This window comes from Urocampus carinirostris, chromosome 1 (genome assembly GCF_059441175.1).
Source record: "Urocampus carinirostris isolate Australia breed hairy pipefish chromosome 1, RoL_Ucar_1.0, whole genome shotgun sequence".
Taxonomy (NCBI): Eukaryota; Metazoa; Chordata; class Actinopteri; order Syngnathiformes; family Syngnathidae; genus Urocampus; species Urocampus carinirostris.
The window spans coordinates 62,104,382-62,129,818 of NC_142349.1; the positions used below are offsets into that span (position 1 = coordinate 62,104,382).

Consider the following 25,437-nt stretch of genomic DNA (forward strand, 5'->3'; position numbering starts at 1 on the left):
GATCTTTGTAACGTGACTGTGTGTGTGTGTGTGTGTGTGTGTGATGATTACTTGTATATCAGGAATATAAAAACAGGTTAATTTCATAGCATGGGAGTCTGAGAAAAATACACAACTAACTAAAATAGCTAACTTTACACCTCATGAGCTAATTTCAGTTTGTCTATTTACCCCATCTCTCTTTGCCCGTTTCCGCATCCTTGTTAAAAACATTTTTTCATGGGGTCACTTGAGGGTCTGCTCCACTTTGTGTCTTCGCTCCATACTCAATGCTTATACTCTGCTTTATGAACTGCGTGGAAACTAAATGTAAACCAAACACACCAATGAAAATGCCACTGCGCCCTAGTGTAGTGGAGGTGCAGTTGCACTTTTATATTTGAAAAGTTAAGGGAAAAACATACTCAAATGAGCCCCGGCCCCTCACACTATTCGAGAGATTTGCATTTGTAAATTCTAAGCCAATTTCCAAAAAGATTATGGAAGTATTCATCATGTATTTAAATACACTAATTGTGTCAATGGTTTTTCATGCCAGTTTGTTGAATTCAAATTACCCAGAAAATCACAATGCCCCTTCACTGGTGAGCTATTTTAGAACTGGTTTGCAGTCTTCTCAGTAGAGTTCTTGCGGATCCTTGAAAAGTCTTAAAAGACATTGATTTCATTGTTCTAAAAATTAGGCCTAATTGGCATTTAACTGTCTTAAATCCTATTTTTGAAAGTCTTAAAAATGTGAACACATCAATCAAATTTATATTTGTTTGAATGAAAAAAATTGGGTCATTTTAATGCATAATGATAATGCTTCATGGATGTAGCAGAAGAATTCTTGGAATTAGGCATCTGCCTGTTTTCGCTAAAGATCCATTAAGTACTTTGCAACCCTTTTTTTATTGTAGTCCATGCTTGAAATTTTGGGGGGTGCTATTTTTTTTTCAGATGGAAGGATTTTAAATGTGATTTAAACAAATAAATAAATAAATATTTGTTTAAAAATGCCTCTAATTCCTGTGTTGTTGTTTTTTTGTTGGTTTTCAATTGTGTTTTTATTTGTTGCCTTGGTCCTAAATTTGATTTCAAAAGGCATTGAAGTCTTGAATTTAACTTGTCTTACGCTGTAGGAACCCTGACTTAGGTGTTCTTATGGGGCTACCTCGTGCTTGCGGGTATCCCAGAAGTGATCATCTGATATCTGCTAGAAAATTGAGAGCATGCTCGACACCTGACACGTTGTTTTTTTCCTCGTAGGTCCGCAAAGAGTACAGCAAATGTTTCCGTCAGTCCCGGTGCCGCGGCACCCTGCCGCCCGAGGGACCCCACAGTTCGGTGAAGACGGCCACGTCTCGTACCACGGCACGCTACTCTTCCGCTACCCAGGTCAGTCATGACGAAAAACAAGCCTGGCAAAATGGTGAGCACCGTCGCCATGCCAACACATTTTCACCGGCGAAGTAAAGTCGAGATGCTCGCTGAGTTTTTACCTCCCGCGTTGGTTTGTGCCCCCTGCGGAGGCCGACGCATTGATCGTACCTTAGAGCGAGTCTTGTCAACGCGGCTTGAATCAGTCATCTCAGCGGCAGCGAGGCTTTCTAAGGTCCGGATTGGGGCGCGAAAGCACTAAAAGTGCTCAATAAGACAAAGTGGAAAAGAGATTAAAGAGCCACAAAGAGTGTGTTTTGGAAGAAGAGGACGAGAGATTCCTCTAAGGAAAGATTCCTGCATTCTTTGTAGGATTCTAGCTCTGAAAGGTCAAGAGTAAGGTCTGAGAGCACAAAAAGAAGTTGGAAAAATGTTCTCTAGACATTTACTTTTGGAAGATTAGTAAGTGGCCATTGGAGTCGCAAATACTGGACATACTATATGTCCGCAAGGGCCATTTGTATTTTTTTTCTACATTTTAGTTGGAAAGCAGTGATACCTAGCTACTTTTGGACAGGAAGCTTTATGGTGGGGTGCGTGGTTTAAGTTATAAGTTAAATATTTGCTCTATAATGTGTTAACAATGCCCAACTGAGTTAAAAAAAAAAACCTCATAATTTTTTTTTCCACCGCGCCTATGTGCTTCTGTCTTACTTTTACCCTTGGTGTTCCTTCCATGGAGCGCATTATGCTGGAAGAAAGTAAGCGTTGGGGTAGGCTTTGGCTTGTCTGGGCAAAAGTAAGACAAGGATTTTTTCAAATATTCTCCAAATGCCAACCCAAACCCCAAAAAAGATGAAAAAGGAAGTGTATTCGAGCACGTCTAAGAATTTCACATACTTGCACGCGCAACAAAACAAGCTTGACAGGGACTGCAATAATGATTTCAGCCAGAAGAAAGTGTCAGCAAGTAGAATATTTTAAAGGTACGGACAAGACAGTTTTTTTATACCAGTTTAAATGAATAAACTATCACTATGCTAAGCTATAGTGCCGGGAATCGTTTTTAACCTGAGGGCTACTTTTTATTTCTAATTAGCGCTAAGAGCACCCAGTTTGAAATGCCTTTTAAAAATAACTTGTCATCTCATTAATCTGTTGTTCCTATATTATTACCAAATTAATTGTTGAAAGAAGGTTTAGATGGACCCCTAAAGAAAATCATTTTACTAGATAATAACAATGACCCAGCATTGGTTAGCTCAGAACTGGTCCAGGGAACTCAACTGTCCCTAGGGGGCACCACGTTGGAGAAACCTTCTAAAGTCTGTGTATTATTATGGGTAAGACTCGAGATATTTGCCCATCTTACTCCATTTAAGCATGTAAACTGTTTATCATATATATTTTGATATATTTTAATGTTTATTTTTTTGGAAATATATGGTGTCACAAATATTTTCTATAAACCAATCAATTCAACATTGTAGGACAAAAAGTGTAGTGTATAAATTACAATAAAATGTACAAAACATTAATAATAATCAGATTATTTTGTTGAATTTACCAGTACAGGTATATATTTTTTTACGATGAGATTTTTTTTTTGGGTGTGTGTAAAATTTGAAGAAATTACCTTAAATCAAGTAGTCAATTAGAAAGGTTTGCCATTTTCCTCGAAAAACACGTAAAATGTAGTTATTATCCTTAATTGACAAATACAGATGTTGAAAAATTATAGTGAAATAAGTATTGTTTCCCTATTTTGCTGAGAAACGCAGCCATTAAAAATAATTGAAATGAGCAAAAGGTCCCATTGAACCTTATTTTTAAATTTTTCCATTTATATATTATTTCAAGATTAATTTTTAGTTGTATTTTTTTTTGTTAAATAAAGTTATACTTAAAATCAAGCATCCAAAAACTCTGCCATATAATATAATTTTGCTTATTTTAAATAGTTTTCCTGTTTTCCAAACAAATGAATACACATTGAAAGATAGTAATGTTCTAATTTTAATGCACATTTTATTATTTTACTGGAAAAAGAACAAAAATAATAAATTTCGTGAAATATTTTTTATATATTTCCATATAGCGAAATTGATGTTTGGTTGTTGGAAAAAAAAACGGGGTCAAAAAATATAGTATTAAAACGAAACTCATTATTTAAATGAGGAAAGTTATTTGTCCAAATGAAATGATAACAATGATATTTAATATACAGGCAACATCTTCAACTGATGTTACGAAACTGTAAATTCAGAAGACCGTATATTCGGCATTAAAAGATAATTTCATGAGCTGAAGAAAAATTATATATATTTCAGAAAGTTACGTTTTTGTGATTTTTGCAATAATGTAGTTTTTAGTCAAATCAGGGATGTGATTTTTCCGCTAATTCGCGGAATTCCGCTTTTTTTATCTCCAAAAATAAAATTTTAAAATTTCCGGTGTTTTAATTGGTAAAAAAAAACGATTTCGTCTCGACAGCATGCCATTTGAGTGTTTCCGTAACTGAAATGAAACGTACTTGCGATTGGTTGAAGTCTCGTGTTGACCAATAAACGCGCTTGTTATAGGAGTGTGCCATTGTTCATTTCTCACACGTTTTTGCCGGGTGTTTAAAGAAAGATGTCCGTGATCGAACGCAAAGATGCTCCGCGAGCTAAAGAAATTGATAAGATTGTAAAAAACAAGTTTCGATGGGACTGGTTGGAGAAGGAATTATCTACGAATGTTGGAAAGAAGACTGTGACGAATTTGTTCAATGACTTTATTCGGAAGATCGATCGTGCCGGGAAAGCACTTTGCATTTGGTGTCATGATACCATCGACTATGGTGGGAGAGGTTTCAAAGCTCTTGAAAGTCACGCAAAGAGCAAAAAACACGTGAAAGAACTCCAGTCAAGAACGACAAATTATTCCATCGCTGGAAGTTTCGGTGCCCAAACGAAAACTCCAAAACTTTACGGCCTCCATCCCTTATTGACATCACAATCGGAAGCGGTAATAAAGAGACGTGATCCACCCCAACAACCTGTACCAGTTGCTGATAGAGTCGTGAATTTTGAGGTAGGTGGTAAACTTTTCAAATTTATTTGACAGTTTTCCCATTTTTTTCGAAAATATTATAACGTAATAAAAATGGCCATAAATATTTAACAATTACAATAATAGATTTTCATGTGTACATTACACCAACACTTTACTGTAGGGCCTATACTTATTGTACTTTCATTTATCAAATACTTGGATACGCTGCTATTAAAGAAATAAATTATTACATTTAAAATATGATTTAGGAAATTTAAAAATATTATTAAGCCTAATAGTAATCAAAACTATTGTCAGTATTTATATTTTTTAAATTAAGTACTTGTATGATATTCTACCATTGATTTTCTTAATGGCCACGATATTATTATGGTACATAATTTACTTAATATTAATAACATGGTTAATCATTGACACAAACTCAAATGAATGCTGCATGTTTGCACTTTTTAGGTTTCAAGATGTTGAGTGTCTTGATGTATGCAGTTACAGAGATGATCTTAGTCGAATGCATGATTGTGTTTTTATCAGAGCTTGCTGCATGAGGTATTTTATGTTTTTGTTATCCATTATGTATTAAGAATGATTGATTAAATGATTTATTGCATGGTAAATATTATTTCCAATGGTTTGTAGCTAATTTTCAACATTTTTTTGTCACCATAATAAATACTCTGACATGTGAATGTGCATGAAAGTTTAGACTAAATCCTTTTTTATTTACTTTGGTCGCATGACATTTTGGATTATAATTCAAATAATTATTTAAATTATTTAATTGTTTACTGATTATTGTTAAATTTCTTTTATTCTTCAGGCAATGCTGTTGGGAGTGCTGGCCGAAAATTCTCTTCCGTTCACCATGGCCCCAAAGCTCATCACACTGTCAAAGGAACTGGCAAGGGATCCAAAAGCTCTGAATGGACTGTCCATGGATAGAACCAGTGCATCCTACAAAACAAAGTATGGCCTTGCCCATACTATGCTTGATGAGACTTTAACAAACTTAAGATCCTCCCACTTTTCAATGAACATTGATGAGTCCACCAGCAACAATCTACACCGTGTCCTGTGTGTTCTCGTCAGCTATTTCTCCCCGTCGACAAAGTCTGTTGTGGTGGAACATTTAGCATCTTTGAGTGTTGTTAAAGTTGACGGCAAATCTCTCTTTGATGAACTCTCAGCCCTCATGACTAAGAACAATATTCCCTGGAGCAATTTGGTGTCTGTGTTGATGGACTCATGTGCAGTGATGCGGGGTTCCAAATCTGGAGTTGAGACGCGTTTGCGAGAGGGACCAGCACCACATCTCCTTGACATAGATGGGGATACCTGCCACCACATCCACAACGCCTCTAAGCATTTTTGCAAGCCATTTGAGTACAAGATTGAAGGACTCCATAATGATCTCTTCAACGATTTCAAGTGGTCAACCGATCTGAAGGAAGCTCTTCAAGAAATTTGCTTTCTGACAGGCATCACCTTCACCATGCCAGAGAGATTTGTCAGCCATCGATGGCTTTCAAACTATAATGTTTCAATGTCCACCTTACGCCTCATGGATGTCTTTACCATCTTCTACTATGCATTTCTTGGCAGAGGAGATAAAGAACTCTATCTTCCCACCATCATGGCCATCTACCACAAGAAGGATCTTTCAAGAGAAGTCAAAGCCAAACTCAAAGACATACAATCAGCTTTAGGCCAAAAGAACATGACTGAGGAAGGAAGGAAGAGGAAGCAGAGGATCTATGAGAAGATATTCTTCACAAGATTGGATACGCTTCTCACCCTCAACCTGTACACAGCAGTTCTGCCCTTGCTGAAGAACTATGTGATCACCTTTGAGACGAAAACGCCAATGATCCACAAGCTGAACGACAAGCAAGTGTCCTTCTTCAAGAAGTTCTTGTCCTGTTTCCTAAAGCCAGAGTCCCTTCAAGGCTGTAAACTGACACAAATTGAACTGAACAACAAAGCCAACCAACTCCGAGAAAATGATATTTTCTATGGTGGTGTCACCAGCAAACTGATGGATTCTTCTAACAAGTCGTCAGTTGTGTTCAAGTTCAAAGCCAAAGCCAAGGCAGCATATCTGGCATGTGGTCTGTACCTTCAGAAAAAGTTGCCCATGAACAGCAAGCTTCTGAGAGCAGCCTCTGCCATTGACCCACTTGCCAGAGGACACAGCTCAACTTTAAACCAACTGAAGAAGCTGTCGTCGTTGGTCACCAATGTCCTTGATGAGTCAGAGCTGGGGAACTATGATCTCGAGGTGAGAGAATACCAGTAGGACAGTGAGTTGCCAACACCTTTGGACTCAGAGGGGAAGGCAATTGCACTGGATCGTTGGTGGGCCCAAGTCTTTGCTGTTGGAAGATACCCAACCCTGGCCAAGATGGTGAAGGCTCTCATGAGTTGCTTCCATGGGCCGCAAGTAGAGGGGGCTTTTAGTGTCATGGGTGATGTCCTGAACCCCAAAGCATGCAGAATGGACATAGCCACATACAGTTCTATCCAGACTGTAAAATATGCCCTAAGAGCAAGAAATACCACCTCTGTCAGCCATTTTGGAAGGAAAGACATTCTGATGGATCCTGTGCAGTCCATACTGTGCCTAAATCTGAGGACATCCTCCAAAAGGTACAGGGAGGAGAAGGATGCAGAAGCAGCTATGTTGTCTGCAAAACGAACAGAACTTGCTGTGAAACAGGACACCCAAATGAGCAAGGCTGCCTCAAGAAGAACCATCAAAGCTGCACAGAAGCAGGCTAGAAAGACACATTCCAAAGCAATGAAGTCTAGGAGGAAGTAGTGTTTGGGTCATGTGAATGGATTTAGCTGTGTCCCGACGGATCACCACCTTATCGTGGTGGGGCACTTTGCGCGTCTCCATGACCCCCAGAGCTATGTCGGCGGGAGTCTCGTACTCCTGGTAGGGTTACCCAAGCCGAACAGGTCGAAGGGTAGAGTCCAGACTAAGAGTGATCCCAAAAGCTGGTGGCGGCACGCTTTGAGGCGGTTTCCTACAGACCTGGATCCCGTTAGCCGCCTGCAGTTGTAGAAAGATGCCGGTCGTCTAGGGTCTCCCTTGCCACTGGAACCATCTTCTTTACAATTAAGATAGTGGCGTTGGGGAAATGTTTTTTAATGTGACTGATTTTGAGTTGACTTAAACTGTAATTTTATATGGGATAGTTCAATATACATTGAAAATTTATGCTGTTGTCTTGTCTATTTCTTTGTCATCTGAGTGCATTGAAAGTACTTAAAAAAACCCATGAGCTCCGGGGGGGGGCTTCGCCCCACTTTTCCCCCCACCAGGGCACTGCCCTGGTCCTACCTGGTTTCCCCCCCCCCCAGCTAGCAATCACCCCCCCCCCCCCCCCCCCCCCCCCGCTAATTTTCAGATAATTTCACTTTGGTCAAATCACATCCCTGTCAAATAAATGGAACATTTTCCATTTTTTGGTTTGTTTTTATTTTTGGTAAAATTACAAACTATGCAACATGTTCTGATTATTCAGATGCTATGTAATTTTGCCTTTTTCAAGTCCAATTTCCAGTTTAAAAAAATGTTTTTTTTGCTTTTTTTGCTTTTATTTTTTTTCTTATTTTAGCAATGTTTTTCCCTTTTTATTCAAAATAAAAGAAAAAATACATAAAATAAAACATTCTGAGATTGGGTAATATTTTGCCTATTTTAAGTACTATTTTTATATTTCAAAAGAAAAATAGTTCAAACACTTGTAAACTAGGAAAACAATGGTTAAAATATAGGAAACGAGGACATTTTTGCTCTGTTGGGTAAGCGACTTTGGCATCTGTTACCCCTTGTTAAATCTATTGGATCCTGGAAGAGGGATTCTCATTGTGAGGACCCTTCTCATTCTTTCCTGTTTTTCCTTGTCCGCATATGGGTTTAAAATCAGGGGATGGTGTAATTGTGATTTGTGCAATCCTTTGAGACATTTTGTGATTAAGGGCTACACAAATAAATGTGACTTGACTTCTGCCATCTGGTGGACAAGCAAAAAACTGTTTCCTGATAAGCAAGTTATCTGTAGATGAATATAAATTTCCTGACCAATTAAATGAAATTGGGTAAATACTCAAGGCACACTCGCAGATGCAAGCCACTTACTTAAATCCATTTTAAGATTCCTCTCGGGAATGGAAATATTTTTTCAACTCGCTTGATCACCCCCGGCGACAACCCGGTTGATCGGCGTCTTGCCTCCTGTGCCCGCAGAGCCGAATCCGCCGCATGTGGAACGACACGGTGAGGAAACAATCAGAGTCGTCCTTCATCTCGGGAGACATCAACAGCACCTCCACGCTCAACCAGGGTAGGCAGACCGCCACACGCTCGCATCCTGCAAACGTTAAAATGTTTTTCTTTTTATTCTCTCGTCGTGAATGTCAAAAATAGCACAAAACATCAGTGATGTGAGGTGAAGATCGTGTTTGCTTAAGGCACAGTCAGATTTACAAATAAATGACTTTAAATCTTATTCATTATTTGATTGGTAATATATATACTAGGGTGGAAAAAAATAAATCTGAATTGAGAAGTAATCCTTGATTAGGATTAAAACGTATGCAACAAGAAAACAAATGACTGGATGGCTTCCCTTCTTGTTAGCTTGCTATTACTATAACTCTATTCATTGGTCTTACTATCTGCCATGAGGCAAAAGAACTGCATGGCTAACTTTACATACTCAAACGCACAGTAATACTAATTTTATTAATAATATTCATGGTTGGTTGGACCCCTTACCCGCTAAGGTAGTAGGGGGACCATTTCCTGTGGTGTGTCTTGGGTAAGTACAGCCTGATGGTGGCCATCCCCCTACAGGCCAACATATGTTTCCTTCCGGTCTCTGGAGCTTTAACTGCAAAAATTCAGTGGTTTAGAAAAAAAAAATCCAAAACGTGATGTTAAATGTGAAAAGACTTTAACACTTAATAAATACAGTGGCCCCTCTGGATACAAGCTTTACAAGTAGTGGCTCAGGAGGTAGAGCGCTCGTCTTGGGATCAAGAGATCGCAGTTCGAATCCCGGCTCCTCTGGTTACATGTCTAAGTTTCCTTGGGTAAGACACTGATCCTCTAATGCCCCCAATAAGCAGGTTAGCGCCTTACATGGCTGCACGGCCGCTATTGGGAAACGTGAAGTATACTGTAAAGTGCTTTGAGAAGTCTTGACTTCAGTTCATTTCATTTAGAGATAAAAATCTTGACCAACATACAAAAGGGAATCCAAGCGAAAATTTCCAGATGCCACAACTAGAGACCGCCTACCGTCAGCATCAGCTTGTCCCAGTTAGCACGTCCGTTTTCCTGTCATAAAGACCTGATTACGCGCTCTTGTGTTGTTTTTTTTTTTTATCGTATTTATCATCTTTCGTGCTCCCTCACCCCTTTCGCACTCCCTCACTCCTCCACCACACATCTCTGTTAGCAACTGCCGGCTTATCCATGGAAAGTGGTCATAATAAACACAAACTACATTTCCTCAATATCATTTTATTTATCTTATCACTGTATGTTTATGTTCAACTACTATTTTATTTGTAAATAAGTAAAACTAGATAGTTTCAACTTATTCAGAAGCAATGTTGGGTACATTACTTTAAAAAAATATGTTATAGTTAGTCACAACTTCTTCCAACAAGTAACTGAGTAAGTAACTGAATTACTCCATAGTAAAAGTAACTAGTTACCAGGGAAAGTAACTATTTACGTTACTCTAAAAAAATTGTTGTCCTTCAAAGAATTTGAAACTTTCTGAGCAGTATTTTAGTCTGTTGAACAGAGAAGAACCGACAAATAGTTATGTTATAGAACCTTGTCATATTTATTTACCTCACTAGCTACCGATTGATCCTACACTTGAAGAGCAAAACATTTAAACAGTTCACAATATGGAATAACAATCAGCAGTAAACAATAAAAACTGAGTTTAATAGATTAAATGGAAAAAAAATGGGAAAAAAGAAACATAAGAAAAATACAATAACAAAAGGAGAGGAGAAAAAAAGGAATAAACTTTACATTTTTATACAAACACATTAACATTCAAAATATTTATAGTAAAAAAAAAAAAAAAGAAATCCCCCCAAAAATGCATTTTGACCAATCTAAGGCAAGGCGCTATTGATTGGTTCGGGAGCCGGCTCCTTCGTTCACTTCCATTTCATAGAGCCGTTTTGCTTGCGAACGACACTAGCCAGCTGCCACTGCATCCACCAATTCGCATTATCTTTTGGCACGTTCGTAAATACTGTATTGATAATCGCTATCTAACTCTATGATGGTCGCCAATTTGAATGGTGACATGATCCGATAGACATGACGCAAACGATTCGGAGGAAAGCAGAAAAACGCGCCACTAAAAAAAAGTTGTCAGGTGTGCCATAAGGGACAAGCTGGCATCGGTGTGTTGGGGCCAAAGTAATTCACCGCTATTGACCGCCAATAACGTTAACGGTGTTGTAACAGCAGAAAAAAATTGTTACATTACCCCGCTACTGAAAAAAATAACACCGTTACGTAACTGATCAAAAGTGAATTTTACACAATGTGCAAATGCTCTGTGTTTTACTGTTCTAATACATTCCCCAAAAATAAGATACGAAGTCGTTTTAGTTACGTTTGTGCGAGTGATGTATGCTAGGAAGGGCATTTTTATATTAAACATGTTTTCTTTTGGTGTTGGATTTTATCAAAATATCCCCCCCTCAATACGACTTCAAGTGCGACTTGTATATGTTTATTACCTTCTTAAATACTAATTTTAAGCTGGTGCGACTAGTACTCCTGAGCGACTTATAGTCTGAAAAATGCAGTATATCTTATAGAGAAAATTCATTTAGGATAGGAGAAATTCTAGATACGAGCTTGATGCAGGAACGACTTAATCTCGTATGTAGAGAGGCCACTGTGCAACCATTTAATATATCTTTAATTTTATATATTCACGATGATAGCTGAGGTACAGCTTTCCCTATCTGCACATCACTGCAAAACATTACAAAGTTAGGAGATGTTTGCTTCACTTTGGCTGCTTTTTGGAACTCCTTAAAAAAAAGGATTGCTTTTTTCGACCTGACGGGTTGAGAGGCGACACCCGTGACAGCGAGGCCTCTCCTCACTCATCCGGCAAGGCTTGTCGAGAAGAAGTAGAGAAGGGGAGATGAGCGAGTCATGCGGAGGTCAGAGCGTGTTTTGGGAAGAATCCCGAGCTCTGCCAAAGCTCCCCCGCTGCGCTGCCACAGACTCAAAACCTAATTAGAAATCTTTTTTTGAAAAAGCGAGCCGGTCGACTTCAATCCAACGGGCGAAGAGCTCGTTCGATTGCTTGTGCTAACAGGATACGCAGGGCGATAACCCAGTTTTTATTTTTTATTTTTTGTTTGTCTTCAGTCTCCACGTAATGCTAACGTTGTCTGACAGCTTGTTTGAAGAACATCTTTATACGTCTTCGCTGCGCTTCTAAGAGCTGGAGTCGGCCGGTGTCGCCAGCTTCGGGGTGATTGAAGGGCAAATTTTCAAGAGGCCGTCGCAATATCTAAATGTAACGTCGCTAAGAGCTATTATGTAGATTTATGGCATTTCTCCGTGCTCTGAATGGATGCCTGATTTCACACTTAGGGAAAAGCCATTCAATCACGTACAATCAATCCTAAACTTTATTTCAATTTGAGTTTGCCAAAAGAGTGCGGGCCCAAAAAGTCTCTTAACAATAAAGTCGACTCAGAATGAATGGGATTTTTTTGGGGCCTGTTTAAACTGTCTGAGATGCAGAGGACTGCAGATGTCCTAACTAATGATCAACCGATATGGGTTTTTCAGGGCCGATACAGATTATTAGTATTTGGAGGAGGATGATAACCAATATTTAGAGCCGATAGTCATTGGCAAAAAAGCTTGGCCTAAGAAATTTCCCAAAAGAAACCAAGAATATGTGTTTTAATGTCAACTAACATGACTAATCTTTCACTTTAACCCAAAAATAATAAATAATAAAAGTAGGCTCAGCAGCAACTGGTATAAAGATACATTAAACCCTAAATAGCTCCCTGAAACTTTTAACAATAGACTTAATAAATAAGATGCAATACAACCAACATGACTTGAATTACCTTAAGACAAACAATGCAATGGAATTTTAACAGAGCAGATTAAAACATGTGTAGCAGAAATACCTTAAAATCCAATCGTAAAATTTTCCTTTGTATTATATTTTTTAATGGCAAGTTAAAATCCCCCTCATTTTTGTTTTTTATTGTACTGGTATTGGCCACCGACACATTAAAAAAAGGTACTGATACCAAATCCTTTTGCCAAGGTCAGCTTAGAGGGTAAAAACGTATTTAAAGATTACAGACGCTGCCCCTATTACAATCGTTTGCAAGTTGAATTTGTTCGTAAGTTGCTATATTTTGTATGTTTAAGGTTTATATAAGTAACCTGTTTTGTGTTATACTAAAAAATAAACATTTTATAAAATAATATGCTCTATAAAGATAAATAAAATTATGTTTAACTTACTTTTGGAAGAGTTAGGCAACTTTCTCCTCCATGGTAAAAACCGCATCAAGCTTTCATATTCCAGTTTCATTTCAAAAGAAGCGGCTCGCCTCTTCTCTATGCTTTACACCAACCATAACGAATGGATGCACGAGATGTTAAACAATGAAAACGTCAAAGTTCTTAGCGTGCTAGAGATACAGTCCAGCTTGTATACACAGAAACCAGGAAGTAGAAGCCAGATTTCTTCTTTGGGGTGGATGCTGGGTGACCTCTCACAGCGCCACGGGGCGGAAAGAAGCGCTACAGTACTCGGAAAAAGGTGCTCACAGTACAAAATCAAATTTACAGGAATGTCCGGAAAAAAATTATCGTATCTACTGTTTTGCGTAAGTCGAATGTTCGTAAGTAGGGGAGCGTCTGTACTACTAAGAATTTGTAGTGATGTGAAATCCCACCTTTCTCTTATATATACATACGGATACCAGGTTTTGATACCACTATTGTGTAGCATTGATTTTACAAGAGCCAAACATGACTGATACCTTTGAAGGAATGCTTTTCAATCCCAACATAAATATATATAGATTGGGTTAGTTATTGGTGTCAGGCATGTATTGTGTTAGTCATGTTTTATGTTTATTATTTTTTGGGGGGTTTGTTTTATAAATCTTAAAATAGAATTATAATTTGTATTTTCTTTAATCTCATTGATACCAACGTTGTGAAGCGTTGTATGTTATGAGATTAGACATGGCACTCCAGGGCAAAACATAAAGACTTTATAGACAACATAGATAAAAGACTCAATAGAATCTATACAACTAAAAACATCATTACAACATAGTTCTTATTTATAATAATTATAATGCAATGAAGAATAGTGCATTGTAACAATAGCGCAAAGAAAATAAGTGCAATAACGTTTTAGTTGCAGCAATTAAACATAAAAACTCAATGTCATTCACAAGGTGTGGGTATATACATATACCGTAAATTCCGGACTATAGAGCGCACCTGATTATAAGTCGCACCCACCACATTTCGGGGGGAAAACCGATTTTGTACATACACAAGCCGCACCTGTATATTAGCCGCATGCGCCCACACTGAAAAACCGCAATACAAACACGATGTTAACCCATACCCGATACAGTCCAAAAAACACAGCCTTCTAAATGAACGGAAAATGATACTGGTACTTAACATTTACTGCAGACCTGCAGAGTCCAGGTGCCTGTTGAAAGTAATCCAAGGAAAAAAGTGTATACTTCCAAAGGTAAGGGTGGGAAAAATATACATCCACTATTGTCGGCCGCATCCACAAACACGTCTCGCCTTTACTCCACTTCCCGTCAGCCCGCGTTTGCCCCGTCCCTTCTTTCTCATTTGCTCGTACAAAACATATCAGAATATTTTTCTAAAATAAATACATTACAAAAATATACAGTTGCAAATACATTTTATACATGGTTACACATATTTACAAAGAAAGACAGTACACCGAGAGAGTTTTCAAAGCTTTAATAATAATATTATAACTTTCATCCCAAACCGTGCCTGTGAAGGGTAGCAAAACGCTACTAGGAACACACTCGCAACACAGCAAACAGCTCTGTTAAAAAAAACATACCGTACTTGTAGTGAGCATGGTAAGCCGTCCTCATCTTCCTCCTTATAGCTGACATCATCAAAGTCGTCTTCCTTTGGTCTGGGAAAGAGTCTTTGTCATATAGATGTCGTCCCACGCTCCCTTATTCAAAAACACGCTAGCCTCACGCTCGCAAAGTAAAGTTTGTGCGCGATAGTTCTGTTTCCTTCTATATCAGACTGTCCAAATGCGTTCAGCTTGAATGTTGCATCATGTGCCTTTCTTTTTGCAATTTGCATGATGAAGATATGTCTACGCTAATTTAATTTGGGCACAAGCTAAAAAGTTGCAGTCTAAATCCTACCTCTTGTACTCGAGCGCCGCTGGCAGCTGTTAAAAAAATTACATAAATTGGCCGCATCACTGAATAAACCGCGGGGTTGAAAGTTTGGGAAAAAAGTAGCGGCTTATAGTCCGGAATTTACGGTGTATATATATATATATATATATATATATATATATATATTTATTTATTTATTTATTTTTATTTTTTTCCCCCCACCAGAGTTTCGTGCAATAGTATACATTTTTCACAGTTTAATTTGGCAACAAAAAAAAAAGATTTGTTTTCACAGTTTTATGCGCTGAATGGCTTGGGTGGGCGTAACACAGGTCCTAGGGGCGCACCAATTCCTTCTTTCTGCACTCCTTCTTCGACTATCTGTTCTGACATCCTTTTTCTTTTGTAATTTCAGGCATGCCGGGCAACTACCTCCTCACTAACCCTCTCCTCCGCCCGCACGACACTAACCCTTATAACAACCTGCTGGCCGAGACGGTGGTGTGCAACACGCCCTCTCCGCCAACCTTTCACTCTCCAGGTGTGCACTTTATGCTTCATTCACCTGCAAGCGCACATGTCGAAAGATGTGCAAAACCGAGATTTCCAAAAAGAAAATTTCTGTCTTTGCTGTTTTTAAATTAAACCCAGCAGACCAGATCAGGTCCTCACTTGGGAGCTCAATTGAATTTTGAAAGCACTTGAAGATGACCGTTGTCGCATACAAAGGGCCGTACAAGTAAAGGAATCGTGATCTCAAATACCAAATAGATTTAAATGTACTCTGTATTGTAGATTTCAAGAGATTTTTGTGTTAAGTGTTATGGAATTTTTTTATGACTTATACGTAACAGTTTTAGAATCACAATAAAAAGTTGTTTTTGGGTGGAATAAAAACTTAATATCATACAGACTCTCATTAAGTCTAGTTTTAAAATATCTGGAATGTTGTTGGAAAATAATTTAGGAAGAAAAAACGCTGATGAAATTATTATCTGAAGCAGATTAGTATAAAAAACGGATATAACATTAGCTACATATAAGTCGACATAGGTAAATAGAGATATATAAAGACTTAGGGATGGATAGGTAGGTATGTATAGGTATGGATAGGTAGGTAGGAATGTATATCTATGGATAGGTTGGTTTGTAGGTAGTTTGATAGGCTGGTATTAATATGTAGGGTGGGAGGTTTAAGTAGGTAAAGTAAGTATGGATTGATATGGAGGTAGGTAGGCAGGTAGGTATGGAAGGGCTATACAAATAATCATGACTTGACTTAGGTAGGTTGAAATGAAGGGGTATGGATAGGTACGTAGGTAGGTATGGATAGGCATGCATAGTTAGGTAGGTAGGTATGGATCTGCTAGTGTGGATATGTCTGTGTAAATAGGTAGGTGGGTACACTAGGTATAGATGTGGTTAGGTAGTTGTAGGTAGTTAAACAAGTAGATATACAGTGTATAGTTAGGTACATAGATATAGGTCAAATAGGTATAGATATGTATGGATATGTATGGATAGGTAGGTCTGTAGGTAGTTAGATAGGCAGGTATTATTGGTAGGGGTGGCAGGTTTAAGTAGGTAAAGTAAGTATGGATAGATAGGTAGGTAGGTAGGTCGGTATGGAAGGGCTATACAAATAATCATGACTTAGGTAGGTAGGTATGGATAGGCATGCAGGTATGGATAGGCATGCGTAGGTAGGTAGGTAGGTAGGTAAGTATCGATATGTAGGTCAGTAGGGTTGGGTAGGTAGGTAGGTAAGTTAGTATGGATCTGCTTGTGTGGATATGTCTGTGTAAATAGGTAGGTGGTTACACTAGGTAGACAGATGTGGTCAGGTAGTTGTAAATGAAATGATGAAATGATCTGCATTTATATAGCGCTTTTCAAGTCAAGACTTCCCAAAGCGCTTTACAGTGTGCTTCACATTTCCCAATAGCGGCCGTGCAGCCATGTAAGGCGCTAACCTGCTTATTGGGGGTATTAAGGGTTCAGTGTCTTACCCAAGGACACTTCGACATGTAACACAGAGGAGCCGGGATTCGAACTGCGATCTCTTGATCCCAAGACAAACGCTCTACCTCCTGAGCCACTGCCGCCCCCAGTTGTAGGTATTTAAACAATTAAATATACAGTATATAGGTAGGTACAGTATATAGATATAGGTCAGTAAATATAAGTAGGTGTAGGTAGGTACTATGTAGGTATTGGTAGGTAGTCAGTCGATATAAATAGGTAGCTTGGTAAATATAGGTAGGTATGGATAGTTAGGTAGGTGGGTAGGTATGGATATAGATATATTGTAGATAGATATCACTCGAGAAATCTATAGACAGGTAGGTAGCTATAGACAGATATTTTTGTATTATATATATTAGTTGTTGTGATAACTGCTACTTATATTATGTCGTTACTTTCATACAAACATATTACTCATTTCGTTAATTTGGACCTTTTTTTGCTAAAACAATCCACAAAAGAAAAATAAATCTTAAATCGGAGAAACATGTTTTTCAAGTGACAACAACAATCTTGTATATTCGTCACAACACATGTTACAAGAAGCTAGCACGTTTCATCGCTTTGAATTTGTGCAGTTTTTGTTACGTTTCTGTGCAGGAAACATCCATTTTTATCATCTGATTCGGACAAGAAAAGGTTACATTCTTATATTTAAAACTGCCAGTAACTACACCATGACATGAAATTGCAGATAAAACGTCCCAGACGCCAACGGACTGTTTTCAGAATAAAATGCACGTTTTTAGGATACAGCATTGAGAAAAAAACAACTCCCACAATTAGAATTGATTCATTTACAATCAACAAACTAAAATATGACTATGTGAAAGGGTCTCTCCCTATAATTTGGCAAGTCACTGAATTTTGCTCAATGGCAAAAAAAAAAAAACACTTTGTACCAGTCATCTTTAATTCAGTCGATGTTTACTTGTGTCTGCGATGACCTAATTCTACGCCGGCGCAGCCATGGGGAGAAAAAAAGCCAATCAAAGGGAGAAAAAAAGGCTTGTGTGATGCGGCGCGGGTGCACGGACGTAGCCCTCAGATATTCTTCCTATTTGATCATAAAAGAGAATGGAGAAAAGCAACAGCGGCTCCGTGCGAGGAGAGCAAAAAAATACGAAGAGATCAACCTAATACAATCTTTATGTTGGTCGGCAGGGTTGGGTAGGGTTACTTTAACTGGATTACTTTCAATTACTTTTGGATTACTCCAATTCCAAATATGCTAATAAAAGACAAAAGAAACTAAATATGAATAAAATGATGACTCACAACACGTGGTAAGCTTTCTCTCCTGGCTTTGATCTCCGGCAAAACTAACATAAAATGCGACGAAAACAAAATGAAAATAAATCCAAACTGCTTGCCAACATCATTTTTGCCGTTCCATGTATTCCGTTACTCCCCGAGCCTGCATCAAATTGAGTCATTTTATTCATATTTAGTTTCTTTTGTCTTTTATTAGCATATTTGGTATTGGAGTATTCCAAAAGTAATTGAAAGTAATCAAGTTAAAGTAACCCTACCCAACCCTGTTCATAAATAAATAAAAATTCTGGTTGATGGGATCTAACCTGTGGGCGGGGCTGCACCTGGTGCAGCTCCGCCCACAGGTTGTTCTGCAGCAAGCACCCTCAACCTATATTTGGGACCCTTTGCATTTGATTTTAATAGTAAACGTTGATTCATATGAAAGTCCGTCCTTCCTCCGGAGGAAAGTTTCCAAGTGTCTTTATGAGTCGATCAAGAAGGCAGCCGGCATATGGAGTGGCACTTCCCGGCAACTCGGACGACTGATTCCAGAGTAGGAAAATCGCGGCGGGAGACGGGATCTTCTTTTCACATCGGACCTGTTCTAATCATTCCTTTTGGCGCCTCGGGGAAGAGAAAGCCCCACGGTCGTGTCTTACGAGCGTATTAATACGGAGTAAATGCTCGGCAGATGTTCGTCCTCGCGCCGTCCGGGCCTCGCAAACATCTTGGACGAATTTTCCTCTGGATGCGTTCCCAGAACGCAGCTGTCACGCCGTCCATTCGTCTCCTATTTATTCCACTCGCACACCTGCGAAGCTCCCGGTGGACGCTACCTGCCCGCGCATAAATATATGCAAATTTAGAAAACGGCCAATAAAAACCCCACCTCTTTCTTTTTCCCCTTCGCTGTCTTTGGATGAAATCGCTTTCATGGCCGCTAGCTGTCATCTCTCCGTGTTTTTATTCGATTTATAGAACTTCTTTCCCTACCCGCCCCCGCCGCCACTAAAATGTCAGCCCGGCCGTGCTCCGGGCTTATAAAATTCTTCTGCGGAATCAAAGTACATCAAACGGGAGGGAGCGTATGAAGGTTAGCGCTCGCGTTCGGGAAAACAACGGAGGCAACAAACAAAACACTCGAGATGACTCCTCAGGGTCGAAAAACTGCTTTTTTTTCTGTGGGTGTCGTTTATACGGCTCACTGAAGTGGTTACCGACGTGTATATTTTAAATGGAATTTTCGTTCCCACAATTTTACTTTAGTTACGTTACCGTATTTATCCATGTGCGCACTCGTATATTTACATTAAAAATCGGTATGAAATGTACAGACGCTGCCCCACTTACGGACAATCGTTCGGAAGTTGAATTTCTTCGTAAGTTGCTTCAGTGCTATATTTTGTATGTTTAAGGTTTGTATAAGTAAAGCTTATATGAGTAACCTGTATTGTTTTGTACTAAAAAAAGTAAACATTTCATAAAATAATATGCTCTATTAAGATAAAGAAAGTTAAGTTTAACTTACTTTTGGAAGAGGAGTCCCAACAGTTGGACGACTTCCTCCTGCGTGGTAAAAAGTGGCAGAAAAAATGCGATCCAACCATTTTTTTCAACCGCATCAAGCTTTCTTATTCCACTTTCATTTCAATTGAAACAGCTCGCCTCTTCTTTGCACTTTACACCAACCGTATTGAATGAATGCAGAAGATACAGTATTAAACTATAAACATGTCAAAGATACAGTATAGTATGTTTACACAAGAACTAGGAAGCAGAAGCCGGATTTCTTCTTCGGATTGTTGCTGGGTGAGCTCTCCCAGCGCCACACGCCGGTAGAGGCAGAAAGAAGCACTACAGTAATGTCCTGTACAGTAATCCCCTGACCTAAAACCTACATGAGGGCAAGGAAAAACTCAAAACCTCAGCACGAGGAAAATAAGAAACCTAGAGAAGGGCCTCACAAGTGGTACTGATCTAAATATAGCTTAAATGCATTTTTTGTTATATGACCAGATCCAGAATTATTCTGTCATCCTATAAAAATCAAATGCTACGTTTACTCTAGTGGGAAAATAATCTTGGTATTGAGTTCATGTGCCTCCAAATGATTGACCCGTTCAAAAATACCTAGCTGTGAAAAGCTTTGGAAATGGAACCAAAAGTGCTTATATGTGACTTTGGAAAAGACGAATCGACTTTGTGTGTGCGCGCCAGCGCTTGTGTGTATTTTTTTTTAAAAAGTCATGTGTCAGTCATAAATCCGGGTTGGGAGGTTGCAAAAAAAAAAGGGAGCTAGCAGTCGTGTGCTTGCCGCTGAGCCTTTTCCTTCACCTGCTGAGTCCAGGATTCAGTCGTCCTTGCTTTTGTCCTCCTCCAAAAGTGTCACACACTAAAGAGTCCTATTATCTTGCAACGGGAGGACAGGAGCCGACTGAATTATCGGCGACATTTGCCGCTGCAATTTTCAAAACGGCCGTCTTTTGTTTCCACTTTCTTTTGCACATCAGCTGTGCTCGGGCCCGCTGGCCTGAGCAGACGCACTTGATGTGAGTGGTGACCAAGTGAGTCATTGCACCGTGCCTCTGTGTGTCTCTCCTGTGTCTCCTGTTTGTGAATGTGTGTTTATTATGGGGAACGGCTGGGCCATCGAGGTGGCGGGCCATCTGTGTCCTACACTGCTTGTTTTCCGTCTTCTCTTAATGGGTGTAATGTTTTATTCATTGATCGTGTTGAACATGCTTTTTTCGTTCTTTTGTGTTTCTGTGGCTGCTTTGGAATATCCTCATGCTTCTGCCCCTGCTTTGCTGTATGATCCATTTTTGTTTGTCTTTCCTCATGACGCCGATATTGTTCAGGATTAAATCTTAGGTCACCTCCACAAAAATGAGGATAGAACAATGACTCTCAGTGCAGTGAACCCTCGTTTATCGCAGGCTTTACGTTCCGACCTTGCCATATCTAGAAAAAATGTAGAAATGAATAAAAACATACATGCCACATAAATAAATGAACATATGATGAAATCCTGTAAAACCCAAATATATGACATGCCGTATTTATTTGTGTATTACGCTCCTTTTTTTTTTTTTTTTTGCCTAAAGAGAGCTCAAAGCTCGGTTATGCACGAGGGTTTATGTTTGTATGATACCATATTTGCGCAAAGATTAAACTGTCAAAAAATATAGCTGACAACAATCGCAAAACATTCGATACAATAGGAATCGAAACCAGGACCGGGCAGTAGGAGCACCGAATCCTAACCACTAGACCACCAGTGGTATAACAAATGACGAGCGAAAAAGCACTAGATTTGATTACGAGCACAGTGGCCTGGTGTTTCTGGGCTGATAGAAGATTGGATTCGACTGCTTGGAATGGTCGGGAACTGCAGTGCCCAGTTTGGCCGCCAAAGGCTGTTAGAAACCCCAGCAAAACCGACCACACCAAGGCGGATTTTTATTGATTTTGTTGGTATTTATTGGGGTGACATGAAACTTAGTTAAACTGTAAATTTTTTAGAAAATCGGTTCAGCCAATTTAGGGGCCTACAAGTCACATACTAACACGCACACACACCCACACACACAACAAGATTTATCAGTAGTAGATTTGGATGGATAAATTTAGATTGATAAGACTAGATCTCAATCTTTTCATTCACAGTACCAGATATGAATGATAGAGAATTAAGAAAGCAGAAAGTCGCCCTAAAAGAAAGGGAAACACAAAGAAGCACCTCACTTCTGTGTTTGAGCCACCAAGATATACCATGATTATTGTTCGGACATTTTTACAAAAGATGGACCGTAATCTTGTGGCTCGAGAGATGTGGTTGCATTCAATGTTTAGCCATTGTGGTCAGAGATATTTTTGACTGATCAATTATTGCACAACTACAGCTATATAGTAGATACTGTAGGTAAGTCCTAATCTCCGTTATGCACGGACATATATATGCCTGTGGCCAGGGTTGGGTAGGGTTACTTTAACTTGATTACTTTCAATTACTTTTGGATTACTCCAACACCAAATATGCTAATAAAAGACAAAAGAAACTAAATATGGATAAAATTATGACTCACAACACGTGGTAAGCTTTCTCTCCTGGCTTTGATCTCTTTGATCTCCGGCAAAACGAACATCAAATGCGACAGAAACAAAATGAAAATAAATCCTAACAGCTTGCCAACATAATTTTTGCGGTTCCATGTATTCTGTTACTCCCCAAGCCTGCACAACATTTAGTCATTTTATTCCCATTTAGTTTCTTTTGTCTTTTATTAGCATATTTGGCATTGGAGTAATCCAAAAGTAATTGAAAGTAATCCAGTTAAAGTAACTCTACCCAACCCTGCCTGTGGCTTAAAATCTGGTGTTTTCATCCTAAATTTGAGCATGCTGCTTTTGATAAAGTGCGCTCAGTAGTCCAGGAATATATGAATAAATGAATGAAAACTTTATTCGAACATTAAAATAAAAAACAATGACTAAACAACAAAACAAAAACAATGACTCAACAACAAAATAATGTTACATATTATGTTCGAAAAGGGGTAGTAAGAAGCCAATGCTTATAGTCCCAATTTTATACTCAATTGAGAGTATTTATTATTCTGGCAGAATTGCTTCTCCATAGCTTTGATGCTAGACCATACTGAGCAGTATCGAGTCCATGAGGATGTGGTATCGATGCGCCGGGCTCAGCGATAATTCGCCAAATCTCATCTCACCTGTCGTCCCTCATTTGTTGCAGGACAGCCGTCCCTGAGCAACAGCAGGGACATCAGCGCCATGGACACCCTCCCCCTCAACGGCAACTTCAACAACAGCTACTCCCTGCGAGACGACTATGAAGGCGTGGGCTTGCGGCCCCCTCCGCCCGTCAACCTGGACGACGCCGCCTTCGAGAAGATGATCATATCCGAGATCGTGCACAACAACCTACGGCCCCGCGTGGCCCCCAGAGGCCGCGGCGACGCCCACCGGGACCCGCCGCAGGTCCTTCAAACTCGAGCGGAACCGGACCGGTGCGGCGGAAGCGGCAGCGAGGACGACGCCATCGAGGCGGACGCCGTCGAGGCGTCGTCCCCGCCCAGAGGGAACGTACGTGAGGGCCACGTCCCCTTGGAGCTGCTCCTGCACCCCCACCACAAGGAGGCGTTAGAGGCCCCCCTCCTGCCCCAGAGGACTCACTCTCTCCTTTACAGCGCCCAGAAGGCTCCCAAGCAAACGGAGAGCCAGGTCCAGGGGGAGGACGCCAGCGCCGACAACCGGGATTCGCTTTACACCAGCATGCCCAACTTGAGGGACTCGCCCCCGGTTTCGCCGTACCCCCCAGAGGAGGAGGATGAAGAGGACGAGTTCTCCCCCTCTACCCAAAGCGAGGACGCGTACCGCAAAAGCATGCCCGAACTTGGGGACGCCCCACCGCTGTCCTACTACCACATCAACCGAGTTCCCAGCGACGGCTGCGTCTCCACCCAGGAGGGGGACGCCTCCGCGGACGGACAGATGCAGATCATCACCAGCCTCTGAGCTCAACCCCGACTGGGCGGACGTTTTTATTGGCGAGACACTGAGGTCCGCGCTCCACAAACGCCCCCTGGAGGTTGGGAAGGTAAAGGAATGAATCATAACTTCTTATCAGGAGGTTTGGCACACAGAACTATGTGTTCTTCCGAAAACTGAATGTGGACCAGGACTACCCTGCTGTCAAAACTTTGGAGGCCCGGTACGGACGTCAAGATTTGTCAAAGATTGTTTATTAGTTACAGACCGCGCACGTGAAGAAAAAAAAATCGAGGCATTTTACCGTTTTGTTTTCCTTTTTTGAAGTTCTGTACTATCGCTGATCCAGAAGCTTGGCCCGCCAGGGCAGAACTCCGAAAAGATCGATTGTGATCCAACAAAAACAAAACACGTTGCATTGATGTTTCCTGAGTTGAGTGTTGTATAATGGTGATCTCGTCAATAAAGACGTTGGAAACTACCCGTAGCCGTCTGGCCGACCTGTTTATACAAAGGACATCCGGTAGAACTGTATTGTTATTATTATTTATGGACGTTTCCTTTTTCTTATTTGACTTAATTTACGTGCAGTCAAGGTTTTACCCCTTTAATACGTATAACGCTACGTACAACCGCAACAGACGTTACTTTAATGGCACCACACTCCATCCAGAAATAAGGTTCTGTCCTACCATTTTCTCTGCCTTTCTCGAAGGTTTTATGTACCCCAATGTGTACATATGACCATTATTTGGGTAATTAAAGGGTTCCCTGGGGGTGGTTTTACGTGTTTTGTATTCAGATATTTCCGCGTTTTTACACAACCTTTAAGCGAATGTTTCCATCTGTTTGGTTTTCAAAGGGTTATTGACTGCTTTTAAGCATAATCTTGGGACATCAGACTGGTATGTCACACTTCATGATTTATGACTTGAGAGTTAATTAATCGGATTGAAAATTTGACTCATTTACTGGTTAGTAAGAAAGAATTGTTTGCATTGAATGTCAGCCCTGACCTGTTTTGAACTGCTTTATCTGAAGTTCATTTCATATCTCAAACCACAGGACCATTCTACGGGGCTTACGATAAGGTAGTCTGGCATGTGTCGTCTTTATTCAGGAAACGGTATTTTGGACAAAAACCAGCCTGATTATCTCTGTGGGTACCAGGTCTCTAAGGTATACAAATATTTCCGGGGGTCTGGTGGGCATGGTTTTCCTAAGGCATGCTCTTTCTACTTTGACTCCACAGTCGCGATTGGAAGAGTAACGAAAACCACTAAGTCAGACTCAGGCCTTATATTTTGTCTATTGCACAAATAACTGTTGTCAACAGCTGAAGAATTTATATTTTGCTGTACCACTCGTGTTAAAAAAATAGAAAAACAATTTAAAAAAAGAAATAAAACTGTAAACGTTAAGACAACCATTCAATAGTTATTCTCTTTCATGGTAATGGAAGTCCTCTAGAAAAATCAATGGGGAAAAAAAAACAGGAAATGTGTTTCCGTTTCCTTTCACGCTTATAAGATGGAATGTTTTAAACGGGGAAAAACAGTTTTTGAAGAGCGGTATAAATCCAAACGCTCAGTTTGTGAAGTGCTTTTGCTTTCATGGACTACGGTGGGAGAGATTTGTCACCAGGACTTTTTTGTGTTTGCAGAAATGTTCCTTTTATGCTTTTTAATTTATTAACAGAACTATTCAATTTAAGATAGAGGAAAAAAAATAATGTGCAAATGTTGTTGCCACACT

The 25,437-nt window shown here is 39.7% G+C and overlaps 2 protein-coding genes across 9 annotated transcripts in view; both read left to right on the forward strand.

The window, feature by feature from the left end:
• Positions 1-24,163, forward strand: part of adgrl2b.1 (adhesion G protein-coupled receptor L2b, tandem duplicate 1) — a 238,403-nt gene extending 214,240 nt beyond the window's left edge. For 3 of the 8 annotated variants that reach the window (XM_088347604.1, XM_088347614.1, XM_088347622.1), the window contains 4 exons: positions 1,252-1,380; positions 8,672-8,768; positions 15,305-15,430; positions 22,928-24,163. In XM_088347604.1, the coding sequence (XP_088203730.1) occupies positions 1,252-1,380; positions 8,672-8,768; positions 15,305-15,430; positions 22,928-23,709 (1,134 nt within the window). In that variant the 3' untranslated portion in view covers positions 23,710-24,163. The remainder of the gene's footprint in view (positions 1-1,251; positions 1,381-8,671; positions 8,769-15,304; positions 15,431-22,927) is intronic. The other 5 variants (XM_088347630.1, XM_088347639.1, XM_088347667.1 and 2 more) reach the window with 3 other exon arrangements.
• On the forward strand, positions 3,745-6,712 carry LOC148376485 (uncharacterized). The gene is made up of 2 exons (XM_088352765.1): positions 3,745-4,437; positions 5,237-6,712. Exons 1-2 carry the CDS (start codon positions 3,997-3,999, stop codon positions 6,710-6,712), a joined length of 1,917 nt encoding a protein of 638 aa, XP_088208891.1. The 5' UTR covers positions 3,745-3,996.
• Positions 24,164-25,437: the final 1,274 nt, after the last annotated feature.